Source organism: Diceros bicornis, chromosome 15 (assembly GCF_020826845.1).
Source record: "Diceros bicornis minor isolate mBicDic1 chromosome 15, mDicBic1.mat.cur, whole genome shotgun sequence".
In the NCBI taxonomy this organism is placed as follows: Eukaryota; Metazoa; Chordata; class Mammalia; order Perissodactyla; family Rhinocerotidae; genus Diceros; species Diceros bicornis.
The window spans coordinates 24,782,872-24,803,743 of NC_080754.1; the positions used below are offsets into that span (position 1 = coordinate 24,782,872).

Genomic DNA, 20,872 nt, shown 5'->3' on the forward strand with positions numbered 1-20,872 from the left:
GTCTTTAAAACTCTTGGGAGCTAAAGATCTTAATCCAAAGGCTAAAATTCCTTAAAAGATAAAATAAAGCAAAAATATGGCATTTTCTCAAAGAATAGCAAAAGAATGCCGTTTAGAGATACTTCTTTATCAGGGTAAGAGCAGTTTATGGTATGATCCAAAGGTAACACATAAAGCAGGCAGCTAAAAATGGAAATTGAGGAATGCAGATTTCAATGTGAGTTAGCACCAGAGAGTTTACACGGAAACAAAAAGAGAATTTGGGCTAAAATAACTAACAGGGTCTATTTATAGGCAAAAATTTGAAGTTGCAAATTGTCAGATAAGGCAACATTAATTTTGTGAAAGTATGAAAATCTGGCAGAACAGTAAGGCTATGCAGAAAAATAAGTGGAAAGAGGATTAAGGTAGAAATGCCAAAAATAGAAGGGTAAGTTAAGAGAACTGGTGAAGACAGGATCGAGTGGAAGGAAAAAGAGGCCACGGCATTGAAGGTATTTAACACTTGTCTTGGATTTTCCAGGACAGTGAAAGACAATGCTGGCAGGTTTTAGGAGTGAAAAGTTCAATAGCGGAGGGACCTAGCTAGCACTTTTTGTCAAAGGATATATATGGGAAGACTGAGTTGAGACAGAGAATGCTGCTGAAAAGAAGAATAATGTGATCAAGATGGTAAGGAGAAGAAATGCTTCTAAAAATGTGTGATGATAAACTTTATCATCCAAACAGGGACTCTTGACACTGACAGGGATATAATTAATAATTCTCCCAGGTCAACAGGAGTAAACCAGGACTGCTCCAGGCAAACCAGGGTGCAGTCACCCCACTGTGGGCAACGTCAAAGTGGATTTTAAGGATTGCTTAAAATAGTGGTTCTCCACTTGATCAGAACAAAGGCTCACTTTTTATAACAGATACTTAGCAATGCCCCCTGTGCCATCCTGAATTGAAATTTTCTGCTAACCACCCATATAAATAATTTCAAAAAGAAAATAAATGTAAAGACCTAGCTAAAATATTAAGGAGAAATAAAAGGAAAGTAAATTATAATAATATTTATTTCAATATGTAAATATTCAAGCATGACTATTTCAACATGCAATTGCTCAGGCACGTTAGAAGACGTAATGAAATGGTCAGATGCTTGCACGGACTCACGTGCAGGTTTGGATGTAAAAGTAAATGATCAAAAAATGTACCGTACAAGTAGTACAGGAAAAGGAAAGAGCACAGTTGTATAGGTAGACTTCTAAAAAATAAAAAGGCTGGGGCCGGCCCCGTGGCTTAGTGGTTAAGCGCTCACACTCCGCTGCTGGCGGCCCGGGTTCGGATCCCGGGTGCGCACTGACGCACCGCTTCTCTGGCCATGCTGAGGCCTCATCCCACATGCAGCAACTAGAAGGATGTGCAGCTATGACATACAACTATCTACTGGGGCTTTGGGGGAAAAATAAATAAATAAATAAAAATTATTAAAAAATAAAAAGGCTAAAAAGTAGTGTTAGCAATGTTATATGTCAATTACAGCTCAATAAAGAGAGAAAAAAAGAAAAATAATAATATAGTAAAAAAAAAAAGTAGTGTGAACATAACAGAGCAAACATGTTACATAAAAAAGGAAGAAAGAAATAGCCTTAAAAGAAGATAACATAGCAAGACAAGTTACAGACCACTTAAGTAGAGAAAATGAAAAAAAAAAAAGACTGTAAGTGTACTGTGAAAACAATTTTCTGTTTTATGAGATGGGATCTTTGAGATCCCCACCTTTACTAAAATACTGTTCAGTCTCTATTATGCAAAAGGCATTAGACAGAGCTTCAACAAATACACTGATGTGTATAGTAAAAGCTTGAATAAAATATGAGCCTCAAGAGAAAGGCAAAGTGCTTCAGATATGGGAGAGAGGACATGTCGCAGGGTCTGTTGAAGGTTGTAAGTTTCAGTTTAAAGGCAACAGTAGATCACTGGAGGATTCCAAGAGAGGGAGTGATAAAATCCCACCTGAATTTTTTTAAAAGATATTTTGAACAACAAGGTGGAGATTAGAGTGGGGTACAGTGGAACTGGAGAGACTAGTTGGGAATTTGTCCAACAGGAAAGAGATGACGGCAGCCAGGACAGGATGGTGGCAGTGGCGACAAATGAGAACTGCATGGGAGATGGCACAGCAGGATGTGATGACTGACTGGGGAATGGGAGGGGAGGGAACACTTGAGGATGATTGAGGTGGCCTGGCTGCCCTCCTTCCCAAGGACATGTGGGTTGTCACCTGTCAAGGTTTCAGCTGTGTCTTCCCGGGGCCACCAAAGTCCTAACCATAAATGTTAATGGTCCTCTGCCAGGGGCTGCCTGTTATTGTATGAACAGGGATCTCATCTTATACAAACTGTTCATTCGACAGTCCCTACTCAGGCAGGGGGCTTTGGAGTTCACTGTTACAGTTCACTCTGGCTGGAATGTACACATGTACATTATTTTTATGCTGGGACACTCAATAACAAGTACGGCCTTCCACAGAGGCTGAGGAGGTCATCCCGGGGAGCCAAGTAGACATTTCAGGAGTTCTGTTTGAGGCTCCAGGAAATTGACGCACTGAAGAATCAACTCTTCCTCAGGCGACTGAAATAAAATATCCACCGCTGAGAAGAAAAACTATTTCCTGGTCATTCATGGATAAGGCAGTCATATATCCTACCCAACGAGTTCAGAGGAATAGTGACACGAAGTTTTGTTTTGGAGGGGGGAATAGTTCAATAAATTGTGACCAGTGATCTCTCGATTGTCTTAAACAAGTACTCTAAAGAGAAACTGAGATACTCTGCAGAGAGAAAATAACTTATTTCCTTTAGAATCTTCTTTCAGAGGCCGAGACTCCCAGACAGCCCAGCTCACTTCTCTAGAGCCACTTCCCATCGTGATTCTCCAAACAGCACTAAACCAAGTAGCAGGTATTCCCTTTAGTATTTAAGTCATAAGGGCTGATTTTGTATCAATTTATCAGGAAGGAAACAAAGAAAAATTTACATCCTGTTTGAGCCACTCCCCCCTTCTGATGTAGCAGCAGTCATCTGGCTGCCGTCTGCAGTACAGGTGTCTGATCAGAAGCCACCAATGGGCAAGTGCAGTGTATGGGAAGGCTATCTTAAGCATGGTTTTGGAGAAATTTATTGTACTAATAAACAACCCATTTTTGTTGGGGATCATGCACAATAATGGTGTATCAGAGACTAATGGAACACATGAAAAAACTGTGATCAGAACACTTTAATAAACCCATGCGCTCTGAAAAATAAAGGTAAAGTTAAAAAGATTCATGATGCAAAAGTAACCACATAGCATGTCCTTATGGCTGTGGCTAAGGGAAACAGTTTATCCAGAGAGCTACATGCAGTATGAAAACGGAAAAGCAAGATTAATGGGCAGAATCCAGTCCGCTCATACTCTGGAATGGATTGACTCTAAAAACTGCCTGGCCTTGTGCTTCAGACCTTCTACAGTCTCCTCCCAACCTGTTCTTTAGTTTTATTTTCCACTACTCTCTGCTACTACCTGTCTACTCACCCCACCCTCCACCCCAAGCCCTAACTCTCTCCACTTTCCTCCCACCCCTATCATCTGTATCACAGTCTGCTCTCCAAATCTGACTTGTTCCTCCAGAACTAGCCCAAATCCCTCCTCCAAGAAGACATCACAGACCATTTCAGCCTCCAGAGGTCTTGTCCTCCTCTGGTTTACAGAGCTGATGTGCCGATCGTTTGGCAAATAAACCCATGCTACCTTATGACTGGAGTTGTGCTTTTAATTAGCTTTTAATGTGTCTAGGTCTTATTTGACCAAGCGAGTTCTTGCAGAAAGGATCTGACAAAGTAGTTTGTCTCCTGCACAGAACCAAACAAAGTCAGCACTTCTTAAACACATCCTGATGTTGAATCTTAATTGTAATATAATAATGAAATATGAGGTCAAGAAAGTCAGTCTCTTGAGGGTAATAACCAAGTCTTGTTGCTCTTCGAGCCCAGGACAAAGTTAGCATGTTGGTGCTAACTTTGGTAAATGAAGTGACACTGGAACTATGAGCAACTGGGAAAGGGCTGAGGGTGGAGATGGGAGAAGGGGGTGGAGGAACAAGAGATGGGAAGAAAAGATGGCAGCACCAACAGTAAAAATCAGAGCTGGGCCAGCCAGGGTGCTGGTGTATATTTTGGAGGGAAAAAGAGGTAAAGGCAAAGTGGAAGGTGAAAGTAAAGGAGGGAAGGGAGTCAAGGTGAAGGGGATTTGGCAATCATCCTTCAAGAACAGAATGAGGACAAGTAATTTGTCATCTACCTCTTCTGTCCAGCAAATAAGCGAGGCTTCTGCCAAGGCAGGCTTGACAGAACTATTGCACAGCAAAGAGACTAGTGAGGCAAAAAGAATAATTTTCACCTCTATCATATTTATACTGTTAACTGTGACAAGACAGAAAAGGGTAAAAACTCAGAGCATTTTAAGATTCTGACTGGATTAAAACAAAATAGGGCACGTGCCCCTAAAAAAAGAAGGGTCATCTGAGAGTGTTACGGATTGAGAAGAGTTATAAAGCATATAAATGGGAAATATAATTACAGGTCTGTAAGAAGGTAGGCGAGTTACAGAAAAGAAGATAGTCCAAAAGAAATAAGAGAACAAAAAACAAAAGGAGAATCATGACAGACTGTCTTGAGGACTACAATAACTTAAAACTTGGCCGATATAAATAGACATGGGCTCAAAATACATAACGTCATCAATCCAATCCAATGTGAAAATAAAAGGGACCTAAAAAAATCTGTCCCTTAAAAATGGTAATGGTAAAAAAGATTGCACAGGAGCATCTCCTATGAATTCAAAACCACCCAAGAATGCTGGTGACAGCGGCATCAATGTAGCTGGACTAGCGGTCACTAGGGCCACTCTTCTCCCTTAAATCCCACAACATGGGGTCATTCTCCCTTCTGCTGCCACATTCTAGGCAGCCTGCCACCTGGTCCTCTCTCTCTTACATGGTCAGGGAGTCTTGGTTTGCATGACAGTGGTTTCATGGGGTATAGAGAGCAGAAGCTGCAGTATTGAGCAATGGCTGGGGGCGGGGAGGTGATGGGCAGGAGGCCAACCTTCTGGAAGAAGAGAGCCAGGCAGACAGCATGAGCCCAGGCCTTGCTTTGAACAGAGGCAACTAAAAAGCAAAGCAAAGACCAACAGCTCTTGGCATCCCACTGGGCCAATGATGCAGTCAACGGAAGAGCAGAAGAAAATCCATATCTTTCTGGGATAAAGGAACAAAAGCCAAACAAGAGAAATGGAGGTGAGGGACAGAGGTAAGCTAACTTTCTATCATTTCACTGGCCAACATGCTGTTAAAAGATCCAGCACACTGATCCCTCTCGTTTGGATCTGGGAAATGCTTTCTACATGGAAACAACTGTTTCTCAGCCAATTTCCAGGAAATTGATGCTTAAAGAGAGGAGATCAATGGCAACTCCCTCCACTTCAGTGAGATTCTTTGCCTAAATCAAACCATGTCATTTTCCTCCCTGACACCCTCCAATGTCTTCCCATCACCAGGATCTAAAGGCCCTACGTGGTCCCATTCCTGCCTGCCTCTCGAGACATATCTTCACTCCCCTTTCCCTCACTCTGCTCTGGCTCCACCAACTTTCTTGCTGTTTCTCATCCTAAAATATGTCTACAAAAGACCCCATAACTCTTTGTCTGGGGGCTTATTTCTGGTCTCAGGAGCAGACTCAGGTCACACTTCGGGCAAGCCAAGGTGATGGAGAGTTAACGCCTCAGGAAGAAGCCCTCAAGTAATGACAGATGTGGAAACGGTGGATAAACACTCCAGCCCCTTGTCCCTCACTTAACTTTGAGTTCCTAGGGCCACTCTTTTCCCTTAAATCCCATGACAGAGAGTCACTCTCCCTTCTGCTGTCACATTCTAGGCAGCCTGACACCTGGCCCTCTCTCTCACACATAGTCAGGGGGCACTTAATTCTACTACAAAGTTATATTTACTACTTATTTATAGTCTCTCTTTCCCAGTAGAAGGTACACTCAAAGGGACCCTGTCTGATTTGCTCTGCTCTATGTCCAGTGCCTGACACAGAAAGGAGCAGAGAGGTGAAGGGAGCAACGGATGGAGGGATTCACTCTTTGCTCGTGGGAGGCATTCTAGGATGAGAGGACACGTCTTCACTTTTTAACAGAGACCAAAGTGGACAGCTGAAGAACCCATCACCTACAGGAGGAGGTGTAGGTGGGGAAAGAACTCCAGGAATGGAGGCAGAAGAGGAGGAATGTGCATGAAGGACATGCTACTTAATAGAGAAGAGAGAGTGATGGCTAAGGCTGGATTCAGAAAGGAGGGGGAAACTAGGTTTTTGCCCCTCCTATTTATTTATTTCAAAGAAAACTCCCCAAGAGGAGGGAGCCCCTGGCCAAATCTATTCCCCAGTGAGTACATATTCATTATTTTTAAAGTTATTTAAAAAAAACCTGTTCATTGCATTCTTATGCAGTGGTTAACGGCTTGGAATTTATTTTTCAGAGATGAAAATAAGTTTTTCCACTTCCTCTGAAACTGTTGCTCTCGCTACTCCTCTTCCCCTAGAATAATCCTCTATTTCTCAACATCCCCTTTAAAGCTTTACTCACTACCCAGTGCACCAGACACGTCAATCATGGCTAGGATAACCATGTAAATTATTATCCAAACTGGGACTCTTGAAAGAGGCTCTATTTATAATTACATTGGCAGAGCAGGCATAAATTGGGATACATGGTCACCCTAATGACACCTGCTGTGACCACGGGCCTGCAGAAGGACAACCACCTGGCAGCCATGTTATATGGTCACTATCCCACCCCGTATCACTGCAGACTAGACCACCAGGTGGTGGCACCTGTCCTAAGGATGACCAATCCCAATCTTGCCAGCAACACAGAGTAAGGGCTGAATGCGAGTTAGCTATGATTATATTATACCTGGTTCTCTACACATCCTTTCTTGGCTTTGTTGCTGCTTTCTCACAATTTGTGTGCACATGTTCCCATTCTGCCTTTCCAGTCCATATCATGTACCCACTGCTAACTCTTACAGCATCTCTGTTACTTAGTTGATATTCCTAGTAGACAGCTCAAAAACAAGAGATGCGTTAATCAGATTCCATGAAGGAATTCAGGAATATTATAGTCAAGTATTTAGTAGGTGTGATGGTTAATTCTTTATTTTTAATTTTTTTTGTGTGAGGAAGATCAGCCCTGAGCTAACATCCGTGCAAATTCTTCTCTTTTTTGCTGAGGAAGACTGGCCTTGGGCTAACATCCATGCCCTTCTTCCTCCACTTTATATGGGATACCGCCACAGCATGGGCCAACAAGCGGTGCATCGGTGTGCACCCGGGATCCGAACCCGGGCCACCAGCAGCGGAGCACATGCACTTAACCGCTACGCCACGGGGCCGGCCCCTGTGATGGTTAATTCTGTGTGTCAATTTGACTGAGCCACAAGGTACCTAGATATTTGGTCCAACATTATTCTGGGTGTTTCTGTGAGGGTGTTTTTGGATGAGATTAACATTTAAATCGAAAGACTGAGTAAAGCAGGTCACCCTCCCTAATGTGGGTGGGCCTCATCCAATCGGTTGAAGACCTGACTAAAACAAAAAGCCTGACCCTCCCTCAAATAAAGGGGAATTCCTCCTGCCTGACTGCCTTCAAGCTGGGACCTAGGTTCTTTCCCCTGCCTTTGACTCAGACTGAAACATCAACTCTTCCTGGGTCTTGAGCCTTCCAGCCTTTGGACTTACACCACACCATCAGCTCTCTTGAGTCTCCAGCTTGCTGACTGCAGATCTTGGGACTTGTCAGCTTTCATAATCATGTGAGCCAATTCCTTGTAATGAATTCTCTCTATACGTACAATCTATTGTTCTGTTTCTGAGAACCCTAACACAGCAGGTATAAGCGCTAGCCCACTGGTTCTCAAAGTACTGGTCCCAGTATGCAGCAGTATCAGCATCACTAGGAAACTTATTAGAAATGAAGATTCCTGAGCCCATCCCAGACCTGCTAAATCAGAAACTCTGGGGCAGAGCCTAGCAGACTGTGGTTTCAGAAGCCTTCCAGGTGATTCTGATGCCTGCTCACATCTGAGAACTACTATTCTACGCTAAATCTGTATCACACCTGTAACTGAATTCTTCTTTGCTCCTCACAGTGTGCTCTGTGGATCAGTGGCCTGAGCATCACCTGGGGGCTGGTTATAACTGCTGGCCCTTGGGCCCCACTCCAGACCTACAGAATCAGAATCTGCATTTTAACAAGATTCCTCAGGTGACCTGTGTGCCTCTCCCTGTGTTTGCATTAAACAATCTCGTAAGATGAGTATGAGAATCCTGAGACCTGGATCTCCTCTGGGCCTGCCGGTTTGACTTTCCTGGGCTCCTGAGCTCATGTCCTTAAAATTAACCCTCTATTACTTGAAATGACTGAAGTGACACTCTGGTCCGTGAAACACACCGGGCCTTCTCAGACAGACCACAAGTCTGGGGCACATCTGTCATTTCTTTTTCAATTTTTTTTTAAATTTTTATTTATTTGTTTATTTTCCTCCAAAGCCCCAGTAGATAGTTGTATGTCATAGCTGCACATCTTTCTAGTTGCTGTATGTGGGACGCGGCCTCAGCATGGCCGGAGAAGCAGCGCGTCAGTGCAGGCCCAGGATCCGAACCCGGGCTGCCAGCAGCAGAGCGCGCGCACTTAACCACTAAGCCACGGGGCCGGCCCTACATCTGTCATTTCAGCCCCACCCCTCACTCCATCCCATACCCCTGGCTCATCCTGTGTATGTGATGGCCCAGGACTACTCGTAACCTTGTTCACACATGTGGGTTCTCTTCTTTTTTCTGGGTAAGCCTTGTTTATCCCTATTCAAATGGGAGATTCTAGAGCTCTGCTGTCCAATACGGTAGGCATTAGCCACACGTGGTCACTGAAGTCTTGAAATAAGGCTAGACTGAACTGAGATGTGCTGTAAGTGTAAAATATACCTCAAATGTGGAAGAATGTAAAATACCTCATTAATAATTTTTATATTGATTATATGTTGAAACAATAGTATCTTGGATATACTGGGTTAAGTAAAATATTTTATTAAAATTGATTTCACCTGTTTTTTTTAACATGGCTACTAGATAACTTAAGATTACATATGTGGCTCATATTATATTTCTATGGACAGTGCTGTGCTAGAAACCAGGCCTGGGGCCCCTCCAGTGGAGAGAAAGCCCCCGGAGGGCGAGCACCAAGTCTCCTCCCTGCTCTGCACCAAGCATCTCTGACTGACCTCTGAGCCCTCTAGGGGTGGGGGAGTGTCCAGCTGGCTACAGAGAGCTTTTCCAGGGCTCAGACAAGGGTCGCATCCTGCTGCACAAGGTCATGAATGGTCCTGTCGTTGGGGTGCTTCTTGTCACGGAGGATGTGGCATGTTTCTTGGCCCTGGTTACCAAACTGGAAATCAGATGAGGAAGCTTTCTCCACTACTCTCCATGCAAGGATTTCCCTCTGGAAGTAGTTCTCAGGATGAGAATCCCAGGTTCAAACATGACAAGGCCGCCATTTACTGGGTGCCTACTCTTTGCCAGTGCTGCGCGGATCCTTACCCAACCCCTTGGGGCAGCCATCAGCTCCAGTTTACAGAAGAGGAAATAAGGCTCTGAAAGGTGAATTTCCCCATAGTTAGAAATTGGTGAAGCTGAAATCCAAGACGGTTTGACAACACTGCCTTCTAAACTTGACCACTAGGGGGTCAAAAGGCTCCACACAGGAATTACACTCTTAATTCCAGGACCTCTGCTCTTCCCAAGTAAGAAGCATAAGTAAGAAGCACAGCACAGAAAGTTGGCAAGAAGGCAGGTGGGCTGCTAGATCATCTTTTTAAGAGTTTGGGCTAGCCTGGCACCGTCAACAACTTATCCACGGCAGAAGGGACCAGAGTGGATCCTTCCAGGCCTATGGTCTATGGGGTGGTCCCAAACCACACATCAGCTGCAACTGGCCTTTGATGCAGAAGCATCATTCCCCTATAGCTCTCCTGTCTTGTCTCCTGCCCTTGCCCCAAGTACCATGACCTACTAAACTTTTTCCTGCTTAGTTGAGACATCAGATCTAACTTCCTCAACAATGGGAATCGAGAAAAAGGTTGCATAGTACTGGGGTTTTATATACCTCCCCGCACTCCTAACCCACTCTATTCCTTTAAAATGGATCATAGAAAATTAGGGCTAGCCCAGGCTGTAGAGACCACTGAATTCAAACCCTTCTTTCTGCAGAAACAGAGGTTCAGAGGTTTAAAGTCACACATCTGATGGCAAAAGTTGGGACCAGGACCTTAGACCTCTGACTCATAATTCTCCATTTCCCCAGCTCCAAGCAGAAAATCAGAAAAGGGGTGTTATAGGCTGAATTTTTGTGTCCCCACTCAAATGCATATGTTGAAGCCCTAACCCCCAGTGTGACTGTATTTGGAGACAGGGCCTATGAGGAGGTGATAAAGTTTAAATGAGGTCACAAGGATGGGGCCTTAGCCAACAGGGCAGTGCCCTTTTAAGAAGAGGAAGAGATACTGGAGTGCACTCTCTCCCACCCTCCCTCCTTGTCTCTCTGTCTCTCTGTCTCTCTGTCTCTCTCTGCCATAATGTGAGGACACAGCGAAAAGTGGGTATCTGCAAGGCAGAAAGAGAGCCTTCACCAGAAACCAAATTCTGCTGGACTTTGATCTTGGACTTCCAGCCTCCAGAACTGTGAGAAAATAAATTTCTGTTGTTTAAGCCATGCAGTCTGTAGTATTTAGTTATGGCAGCCTGAGCCGACTAATACAAGGGGATAAAGTAATTTTTATTTGGGGGCCTCAATTCAAAGTTTGGGCATTGAAAAGTGCATAATGTAGGGGAAAGCATAGCACCAGAATTGGCAGAGATGAGGGCCATCCAGAGACTCTGACTGGGGGCCCCATTCCATCTGGTATGCTCTAGCCCACAGGCACTTGAAGGTCATTAAAATGAGTGACTTACTCAGTTAAAGAATTTGGCGAAAGCATCTAAACTATGCATATGTCTGTCCTTCCATGATGTAAAGAAATAGGGAAAACATTGGCCCAGGTGCACCTCGCCCCCTTCCGGAACCTTCCCTGGCTATCTTAATCCTCATACACAGTGTCCCCTGAAAACCAGGTTGGGAGGACTGTCTTCTGAGACAGGAGAAAGTGAGTCTGAGCTCCTGGTTTATAAGCTCTTAGAAAGGCCTGGAAGGGTTGAGGGAACCTTGTCATACTTCTGAGAGTCTGATAAAACCCCATGTCCTTTCAGACATCGGGCCTTTAAGCAGCAGCCAGTGGCCTGAACTGGAGATATCCTCATCAGTGGAGCAGCTTCAGCATGCGGGGGATACACTAGCAGCAAAAGAAACAATTTACTCACAGTCAAATATTTCTCCTGGAAGTTTTCAAGTTAATAAAATTAATAGAATTTTTTTTTAAATCCCTTATTTTTTATTTATTTTTTTGTGAGGAAGATCAGCCTTGAGCTAACATCCGGTGCCGATCCTCCTCCTTTTTGCCAAGGAAGATCGGCCCTGAGCTGATCTGTACCCATCTTCCTCTACTTTATATGGGACGCCGCCACAGCATGGCGTGACAAGCGGTGCACCGGTGTGCGCCCGGGATCTGAACCCGCGAACCCTGGGCTGCCGAAGCGGAGCGCATGCACTTAACCGCTTGCGCCACCAGGCCAGCCCCTAGAATTTTTTTAAGTACAAAGAAAAAAAAAAGGACAAAATAACTAATCAGTTTTGACACATTTGGTGTGTTTATCTCGTATATATTTTTCTGAGTTTTACAAAATTTTTTCTAATAGGTATGTATTTATAATGATGATGATAAACACTGTTCATTCATTCTCCAAATATTTCAGTATCTATCATGTGCCAGGAAGTTTTCTAGATGCTGGAGATACGGCAGTAAACGACATAAAGTCCCTCTCCTCCTACAGCTTCCATTTAATTGTGGGGGAAGGAGGAGATCATAAAACGTGACGCAGTGACGAGCCCTTGAAGAAAAAATTTGGGTGGAGTGAGAGGATGGAGAGTCATGAGGATGGGGTGGTCACAAAGGGTTCTCAAAGGAGGGGACGTTTAAGCAGAGATCTGAAGGGAGTGAGGGGCTGGGTCAGGTGAAAGGCTGCGGAAAGAGCTCTTCCTTTAGACAGGGAACAGCAGGAGAAGGCCCTGAGACTTTGCTCAAAAAAGAGCAGAGGGCCAGTGTGACCACAGTGGAGCGAGCAGGCGAGGAGTGGTAGGAGATGGGTCTGGAGAGCCAGGCAGGGGTCAGACAGGGCAAGACTTGTAAGGCTATGATAAGGAGTCTGGTCTCCGTCTCAATAAGGGGAAGCCATGGGAAGGCTGGAGCAGGAAAGGAGGTGATTGCAGTTTGACAAATATTGTCTGCTGGGATCCCTCCCTTTTTCGCAGGGACCATCTCTCCCATCAGATTAAAAGGTCTGGAGTTCAGGGATGGGTGTGCTTTCTCTTGTGGGTTCCTCTCCCAAGAGAGGGCTGAAGCAGGAGCTGCAGGCCTCGGGGAAACTGATGGCTCATCTCCTACCAGGGCTCTCGCCTCCTGGGACTCACCTTCTACCGTCAACTCCACTGTCACCTGGCGGGCACCACTACCATTGGTGGCTTCACAGGTATACTTTCCCTTGTCCTCCTCACGGACAGCATGAATCACAAGGCTGAAAGTCCCCCGGATACCACAATCCAGCAGGAAGCGGCCGCCACTGGTGATGGGTTGCCCGTTTCTGTGCCACGTCACTTGGGGCTCTGGGTAACCCCGGACCTTTAAGGAAAAGAAGAAAGGAGGAGAGCTTATATTTAAGGAGAACTTCCTATGTGCCAGGTATTATTCTGAGTGTTTCACATGTGTTAACTCATTTAATCCTCATAACATCCCGTGAAGTAAATACCACATTCATTTCCATTTTAGAGATGAGGAAATTGAGGCGCAGAGAGTTTTGGTAGATTTCCTGAAGCCTTGAAGGTAGAAAGTGGCAGAGTCAGGCATCCTAGCTCCAGAGCCCACTACACACGTGACTCTGAAGCCTGGTTGCATATTAGAATTACCAGGAGGAGGTTTAAAAAATACTAGCGCCCAGGCCCTACATTGGACCAATTAAATCAGAGGTAGGGACTGAGCATGGGGATTCTAGACCAGTGCTTCCCACTCTAACATGCAAATGAATCACTTGTTAAAATGCAGAGTCTGCTTCTATAGTTCTTAGGTGGGGCCTGAGATTCTGCAGTTGTGACAAGCTCTCAGATGATGCTGATGTTGCTGGTCCCTAGAACTCACCTTGAGTAGCAAGGTTCTAGACCTAAGCTGCCGGGTATGGCAGCCACTAACCACACCTGGCGATGGAGCACTTGAAATGTGGCTAGTCTTAATTGAGTTGCACTGTAAGTGTAAATCATACATTGGGTTTTGAAGACTTAGTATAAAAAAAAGAATATAAAATACCTTGATAATTTAAAAATATTGATTACATGTTGAAAAGATACTATTTTTGACATGGGTTAAATAAAATATATTGTTAAAATTAATTTCACCTGTTTCTTTTTAAGTTTTTAATGTGGCTATTAGAAAAGTTACAACTACCTATGTACCTTGCTTGAAGTTTTTATCCAGCAGTGCGGCTCTAGACAGCTCTTTCTTGGATGATAGTTAGCAACTAACATCTGTTGAGTGCTAAGTGTTAAACACTTTTCTAAGTACCTGATGCATCTGAGCCTGCTAGCAACTTGTTCAGAGAGAAGATATTTCCCAAAAGAGGGGAAAATGCAGAGAGAGAGAAATTCTAAGAAAATAAATCACCTTGAATGTCAGAGAAAGAAAGTTCCCCAAGGGCCCTCAAGCCCCCAAAACTCAACAGGCCCTTCAGAATGGCCTCCTCTTTGGAGGAGCAGGGCTCAGGCTGGCCCATCAACACACAGGCTGGGACCCAGAACTGGGGGATTTTAGCACTGGAAAACGCACAGAAGACATCACAGAAGCCTCCTGAGAAAGAAGTTGTTTGTGTTACACAATGGTGGTGGCAACAACTTTTATCCATGTATCTACTCCAAGACAAGAGAGGGTGAAGCATAACCAAAATTTGCTGCATGACCCCAGGTTGCATTTACAAAGAAAACCTTCAGTGACCTACAGCAATAATCCTCCTCACACCCCCTGCACTGTCAGAGAGGATGCTACATCAGCATGTGGGAGAAAGGTGGAAATGAAGTAGCATGTGCATGCGCCTGGGCGTCCAAACACATCTAATTCCCTGAGCATCCTAAGGGAAGAAAGACCTGTGTACACGCGGCAGGAGTCGTCCTTGGACTGTGCCCTCTTTCCTCCCAGGTGTCCAGCCCCAACTCATCCTTAGACCCATTTCTCAATAGCCAGGATGCAGATGTCTTCCTGGGGAAGGAAGCCTTGAATCACAGAGAAAATCCCCAAAGTGGACAATCCCCTCTTAGGTTATTCCACAGTCTCCCCGCTCAGTGCCAGTTCAGGAATCTCACAAGGCCTGCCTCCCCATCTCACTACTCTGTAGACAGACTTCGATGAAAAAGAAACAAAAGCAAATCAAAACCCCGAATCAATATTCCCCATCTTATTTACAATTTCTGGAAACAAAAAAATTCCTTTCCTATCAAAATTTACACTCTACCCATGACAGAGATTGACTATCCCTGAGGGAATGCTTAGATTCTGAAGTCACTCCCCCCACAAGCAGGACAACACTGTCTGAAGACCCTGCAGCCTCACTGAGCACACGGGTCCTCTCTCAGGCTGCTGTGTTGGAGGGGACCATGTTCATTTGGACAGATAAGCTCTCACATCTCCTATAACATGAAACAAAGTATTGACAGTGGTTGTCTCTGGGTCTCCTTTTCCTTTTCCTTAACTATTATTTTCTGATATTTCTGCAAACAACATGCCTGGCCTTTGTAAAACAGAAAAAAATTTCTAATAAAAAATGTGTTCCTTTTATATTAGTGTGTCTGTATAACGAATGTATAGCACAAACATTCATTAATTTATTGAGGCCCTTAGGGTACTTAAATCTGGCAATGGAAATAAAAGTGCTATACAAATAAACACTACGCATGTTTGAAGGTGACCAATGTCATGTCCCCATATAAAAGCACATCATCTTGTGGCCCTATCTTGGCACAAAGGGTCACGCAAAGGAACATCAGACAACAATTACTCTGTCCAAGCAATATTCTTTTCTGTTACAGCATGTTTTCAGGAAGCAACTAAGGAAAGAAACTCTTTCCTACAGAAGGAAGCCCCTTGGGAGTCTGGTCATGCAGTGAATTTGCAAATCATCATTATCTTCTCCTCCATCCTGTTAGGCAGGGGGAGCCTGACCTCCAGAAGGTGATCAGGCAGCTTTCTGTCAGCTTCAGAGAAGGCAGTGCGAAGCACTGGAGCTGGGAGGAGATAATCATTAACTGCACCAAAGGCATCGTTAGCATTCCATTAGCAAGTCCTCTGGCCCCCTGTGCAGCGTCAACCCCGGTGGCCCATCAGGCCCTGAGGCATCAATGATTAACTACGGGGCATTGCAAGTGTTCCAAACCTTGGATCCTTCTTTCTCTTTCAATTTTCCTCTAATTCTCTACATACATACATATAACTCCCTCCCCCAAATTCACCTCTGAAACACCCTGTCAAAATAAATATCCAGGGGTTTTTAATATGCTGAAACTGGTACCTCTTACAAAGTTGCAGTTTGCAGTGGGACTTTGGTAGCACCTCGCATCTGAAGCAGAGGCAGGAATTTCCATGACCTTGCTCAGTTCCAAGGTTTGCATGATCTGCAGCTCCCATTCTTGCCCTCTCAATATGGGAAAAACTTGTTTAACCACTACCTAACATTACCTAAAAACTACTCAACTTCAAGTAAACCAGTTTTTACTGTCTTCCCACTATCCTGGGCTCCTAGGGAGGAAGGAAGAGAAGCCTTGGTTCATGTCCTTGGGATGCATGACAAAGCCCTGCCCTGCCCTCCCCGGTGCCTTATGTGCCTTCATCACAGGCCTTCAGCCAAGAAGCCTCGGCGGGGATTTTTGCAGCCAGGCCCAAGACCACAGTAAATATCTATTGATACTTTAGTTTTCAGAGGGCCCCCACATACAGAATCTTATTTGATTCTTGCAACACTATGAGGGAGGTGTCTTGGGTTGGGTGCCCCAGAAGCAGAACCTGACATAGGGATTCAGGGAACCCTATCTGCGAATCCTCAGCCAACACTCAGGGCAGCTGGGAATGGGTGTACTGGCCTGCTGAAGGGGTCTGGGTGGGGCCCAACAGCGACTGTGACAGCACACAAAGCCAACCATATTATTAAGCCCAGAGAGCTGGGGAGATAGGCCTGGAGAAGTGGATGACTGGCCAGTGATCTCACAGGGCAGATTAAGTGGCAGATCCGGGACCACAGTTTTGGTCTCTGAGTTGAGTGATTATCTCTCTGTGCCTCATTGTAAATTCACGTTTTTGCTGAGACAAATACTATAGAACCCAACGCATTGATAAGTGCCTATCTCTAACAGACGCTACATCTCTTTCAGGTTAAAGCCATATCTGCTCCCCACTTTGGGAAAAAATCAAAGGGTTCACAAAAGATATGGTTGCACCATAAGCAAGTCTTGAGCTGTTCCCTCGGAGTAACAGTAGGACAGTGCTATAGACTGAATGTTTGTGTCCCTCCAAAATCCATGCGTTGACACTTAACCACCAAGGAGGTGCTTAGGTCATGAGGGTGGAGCCCTCATGAATGGGATTAGTGCCCTTATAAAATCCCTTTTTATAAACCCCAGAGAGCTCCTTTGGCCCTTCCACCATGTGAGGGCACAGAGAAAAGACAGCTATCTATGAACCAGGAAGTGGGACCTTACCAGACATTGAATCTGCTGGTGCCTTGATTTTGGATTTCCCAGCCACTAGAACTGTGAGAAATAAATTTCTGTTGTTTATGCCACCCAGTCTATGGTATTTCTGTTACAATATCCTAACAGTCTAAGACAGACAGGATTGGTGCCACGTGTGTGCCCAAGACAGCCGTAGGAGAGTCAGTGTGGTAAAGAGAGGACAACGTAAAAGCCTGGCTTGGTTTCCTAGCCCCTTCAGGTTGCAGTTCCTTTCTTTCATTGAAGAGAAAACAGCTCTTGATAAGTAAGGCTGCTTTCATCTCTGAAGTAGTATGCCTCTAAATAGTGACCCACTTAGCTTCTGGGGGAAGATTCTTTCCTCTCCCTCCAGTCTGCTCTGGGTCCAACCCACAGCCTTAGTCCCTTCTAATCCTCCATATGGGAAAACCAAGTGACCACAAGGAGAAACGCTCATGAACGTGAACAGCCCTGACTTTTCACCATAATGGGTTTTTGGAAACGGCCCCAAAGAGGGTCATTCTAAGGAGAATCATATTTTTGCCACAGTAACCACATTTAATTGCAGGTTGTGTTTTTGAACAAAAGCCCAGGATCAAATAAATCAAGGGCATAACCAAAAACTTGTCATAAAAATAAAGATATAGTAACCATAACCCCCATAATAATTTAAAATAGTAAAGCTGTGTTCCAGCTCCATAAAATGTCCTCAAAAACCTTTACGACCTCAAAAGGCCTTTAAAAGGAATAGGGGCTCCTTCTGCGTGTGTTGGATGATGAGGAGGAGGCTGGGCTGCAGGTGGGCAGTGGCTCAGCTCCTGTTACACCTACCTGCCTTACTTGAGAGACAGTTCTTCAGAATCTGGTGCCCTCTTGAGATTTACTTAATGACTAAAAGTGAGACATTCTTAAGGGCACTAAGTCTCTTGATTTTTCTCTCACGTGTGTGTAGGGCTTTCAGTTGACTCCAAGGTGCCCAGGACAGGCTACCACAGGCTAAGCCCAGAGCAGTGGCAGGTTCTCTGTCCCCACAACCCCTGCAAGACCCAGAGCAACACATTTGCCTTCTTTTTAGCTCAGAGAGAGGTAGAATGGGGGTGATTTTGCTGTTTTTGATGGTCTCCTACAATTGTTTTGTTTCTGGGCAGGCCTGTCCCTGTATGCACGCTGCAAGCCCACAGCTGCAGTACATAGCCGCGGTGGCCGACTTATCAGCCAGGTCTGGGCAGGAGACGCAACTGAGGCTCTGCCCACATCAGGGATGGAGGGAGACCAAGAGGAGAGAAACCAGGACTGCTCCGAGGCCAGGGTGAAAATAGACGGCCCAGCAGGACGCTGGGAGTTGGGAAGATACACAAAGGAGATGTGAGCAACGAGCTGAGAAATCCTAGGGCCGGAAACAAAAGACTTGAGGGGTCGGCAATAAGTATTTATTTGAATCTTGCTGAGTAATTGAATCGATGCTGGGAAAGGCTGAGCCTGGAGGAGTGGACATTAAGGAAACCCGTCAGATGACGTCTCCCCCAAGCCGGACAAAGCTGATTCTGTAACTCGACTGTCTACATGCTCGTAACTGCCTGCCTGACTGTAGCACATTACTCTGAACTTCTTACCCTGTTTTAAGGCAGCTTCTTCAATAATAAATAAATTCTCCTATGATAAGTGATTAGAACAGGGCTGGTGATTTTAAAACTGAAAAATAATAGGAAATAAACCAATAGTGCTGAGAAAGTAGTTGAAGAAGAATCCTCTGTCCCATCTCCAAGCATAAGCTCACCCAGGTAATAAATGGATATGATGCACAGAAGGGAAAATGAAAACATTAACACCCCAAAACAAATTGGACCACAAAAAATGTCTACAAAGCTTACATCATGGGTATATTATGAAGGTGAGGAGTGAAGGGTGAGCCATAGGCACGGCATGACCAAGCTCAGGGGCTTGTGTCTGTGTCAGCAACTGGCGCACGGCCCCGTGGACAGGCAGGCACTTAATTAAGGCTTTGAATAATCCGTTGCCCAACAGTCAAAAGCCTTAGCTGAACCCACAGAACCCAACAGGAAGAGATCATACCAGCTAAAAACAGCAATTAGCGAGAGGCTTAAACTGCTAGATGCTCCCTGTCCCTAGTACAAGTTGTGAAACAGTGAGAACAAATAAAATCAGAATGCAAAGAGCCATTCCTCAAACTGGCCCAGCAAAAGCCACATGGGGCTCCAGGGACAGACGCTGAAAGGCTCTCTCTGTGATCAGCCACTCTCACTTTCTATGACAAGTTTTCTTTTCCTGTGGCCCAAGTCACAGACACCGCTGCACCCTCATATCCACAAGTCTGAGAACTTCTTGTTTCTTCCACTGAGAGCACAAGGCGGGTTATAGTTTGGCAGCCTGGGGTTACACCTCAGGCCCTTCTGAACCTTTCAAAAAAAATCTATTTCCTTATCTAGATCAAGCTTACCAATGCATGCAACTTTTTGATTTGATTTCCTTTTAATGATACAGCACCTAAAACCCTCTGAAGCCGTCCAACACAGAAACAGAATTCTAAGTGTAATTGGGAACTCCTCACATTGAGCCTTTCCTAGTTCCTCCAAATTCGTCGTTTTCACATAAAAACAAGTGTCCTTCTGTTTGACCTCCCAGTCCCTCTGGGATGGCTGCACGATTACAGCCTTACTGGGAAACGCTCTACGTAAAGCCCTGGGCTTCCGGCTTTACTCCCTCTCTCGATGGCTTCCAAGGACACGGGACCCCCAGCTAGTGAGGCTGGCCGGGGAGCTCACTCTCCCGTTTCTGCTACCAAGTTGAGATACACTCTCTGATATATTAAAATATTAATAAGAGGCATATGGCATTGTAGAGGCTTAACAAATTAGTGCTGTGGCTTAGTTTTGTTTGATTTGCTCAGGATCTCCTTCCCACCTTTCCCAGTGTAAGCCACACACCCCTCCTCTGAGGAACAGTTCTCTCCCCCTCCACCCACCACAGGTGAGTCTGTGGGGATGCAATCAGTCAGCTGCCTCCTGGCCGAAGTGCTTGGGCTCCAAAAACAGTCATATGATCTAAGCTAGCCAATCAGAGTTCTTCCCTGAAATTTTAAATTAGAGTGAAGGGAGACAATAGCTGTCCCTTTTCACAGAGATCCCAAGCTGGGAAGATGTAAGCCTGAAGCTGTCTACAGCCATCCATTCTCTCCCATCCCCACCCTCCCAATTTTCGTGCCCCACTCAAGAGGAGGAAGCCATCTGCAGAACTGGACATCACATACACAGTGAGGAAGAGAAGAGATGGAGGCACTCCTGATGGAGCCGTGGTGGACTCAGGATCCACTCAGTTAGTTATATGAGACAATATATCTTTTTTGCTTGACCCAGCTGGAGTTGGTTTCTGTCACTTGCAAACAAGAGTCCTGACTAATTCGAAAAGGCATATGGCCTCTGGAATCAGACAGACCTGTGTGTGGATGTTGGCTGCATCAATCACCAGCTGCCTGACCTTGAGCAAGTTACTTAACTTCTCTGGCCCTCAGTTTACACAACTATAAGATGGGGTGATACCAGTATCCACTTCCATGGAAAAGTTTATGATCAAATGAGATAGCACATGTACAACAGCACTAAAGTCTAAAGCTTATATCCTCCCTGTCTTCTTTTCTTCAAAGCCAATGATTCTTTACAATAAGGTACCCTAGAATCCGTTTAGCTCCCGGCTTTGTTAATGGTGTGAAATTGTTTGTGCCCTAAGAAATATCAGTACTTGTGAACTTCCAGGCTTGTTGGGCCTCTTCTTACACAACTCACATTCTTATAGACAACCTCAAGGCATCACACTCAGAATTCGATAAAAACCTAACACTGTAACT

The 20,872-nt window shown here is 45.0% G+C and overlaps 1 protein-coding gene across 1 annotated transcript in view; it reads right to left on the bottom strand.

Moving 5' to 3' along the window:
- Positions 1-20,872, bottom strand: part of MYLK (myosin light chain kinase) — a 268,738-nt gene that overhangs the window by 125,155 nt on the left and 122,711 nt on the right. The window contains exon 3 of the mRNA XM_058555934.1: positions 12,703-12,910. Within this exon, the coding sequence (XP_058411917.1) occupies positions 12,703-12,910 (208 nt within the window). The remainder of the gene's footprint in view (positions 1-12,702; positions 12,911-20,872) is intronic.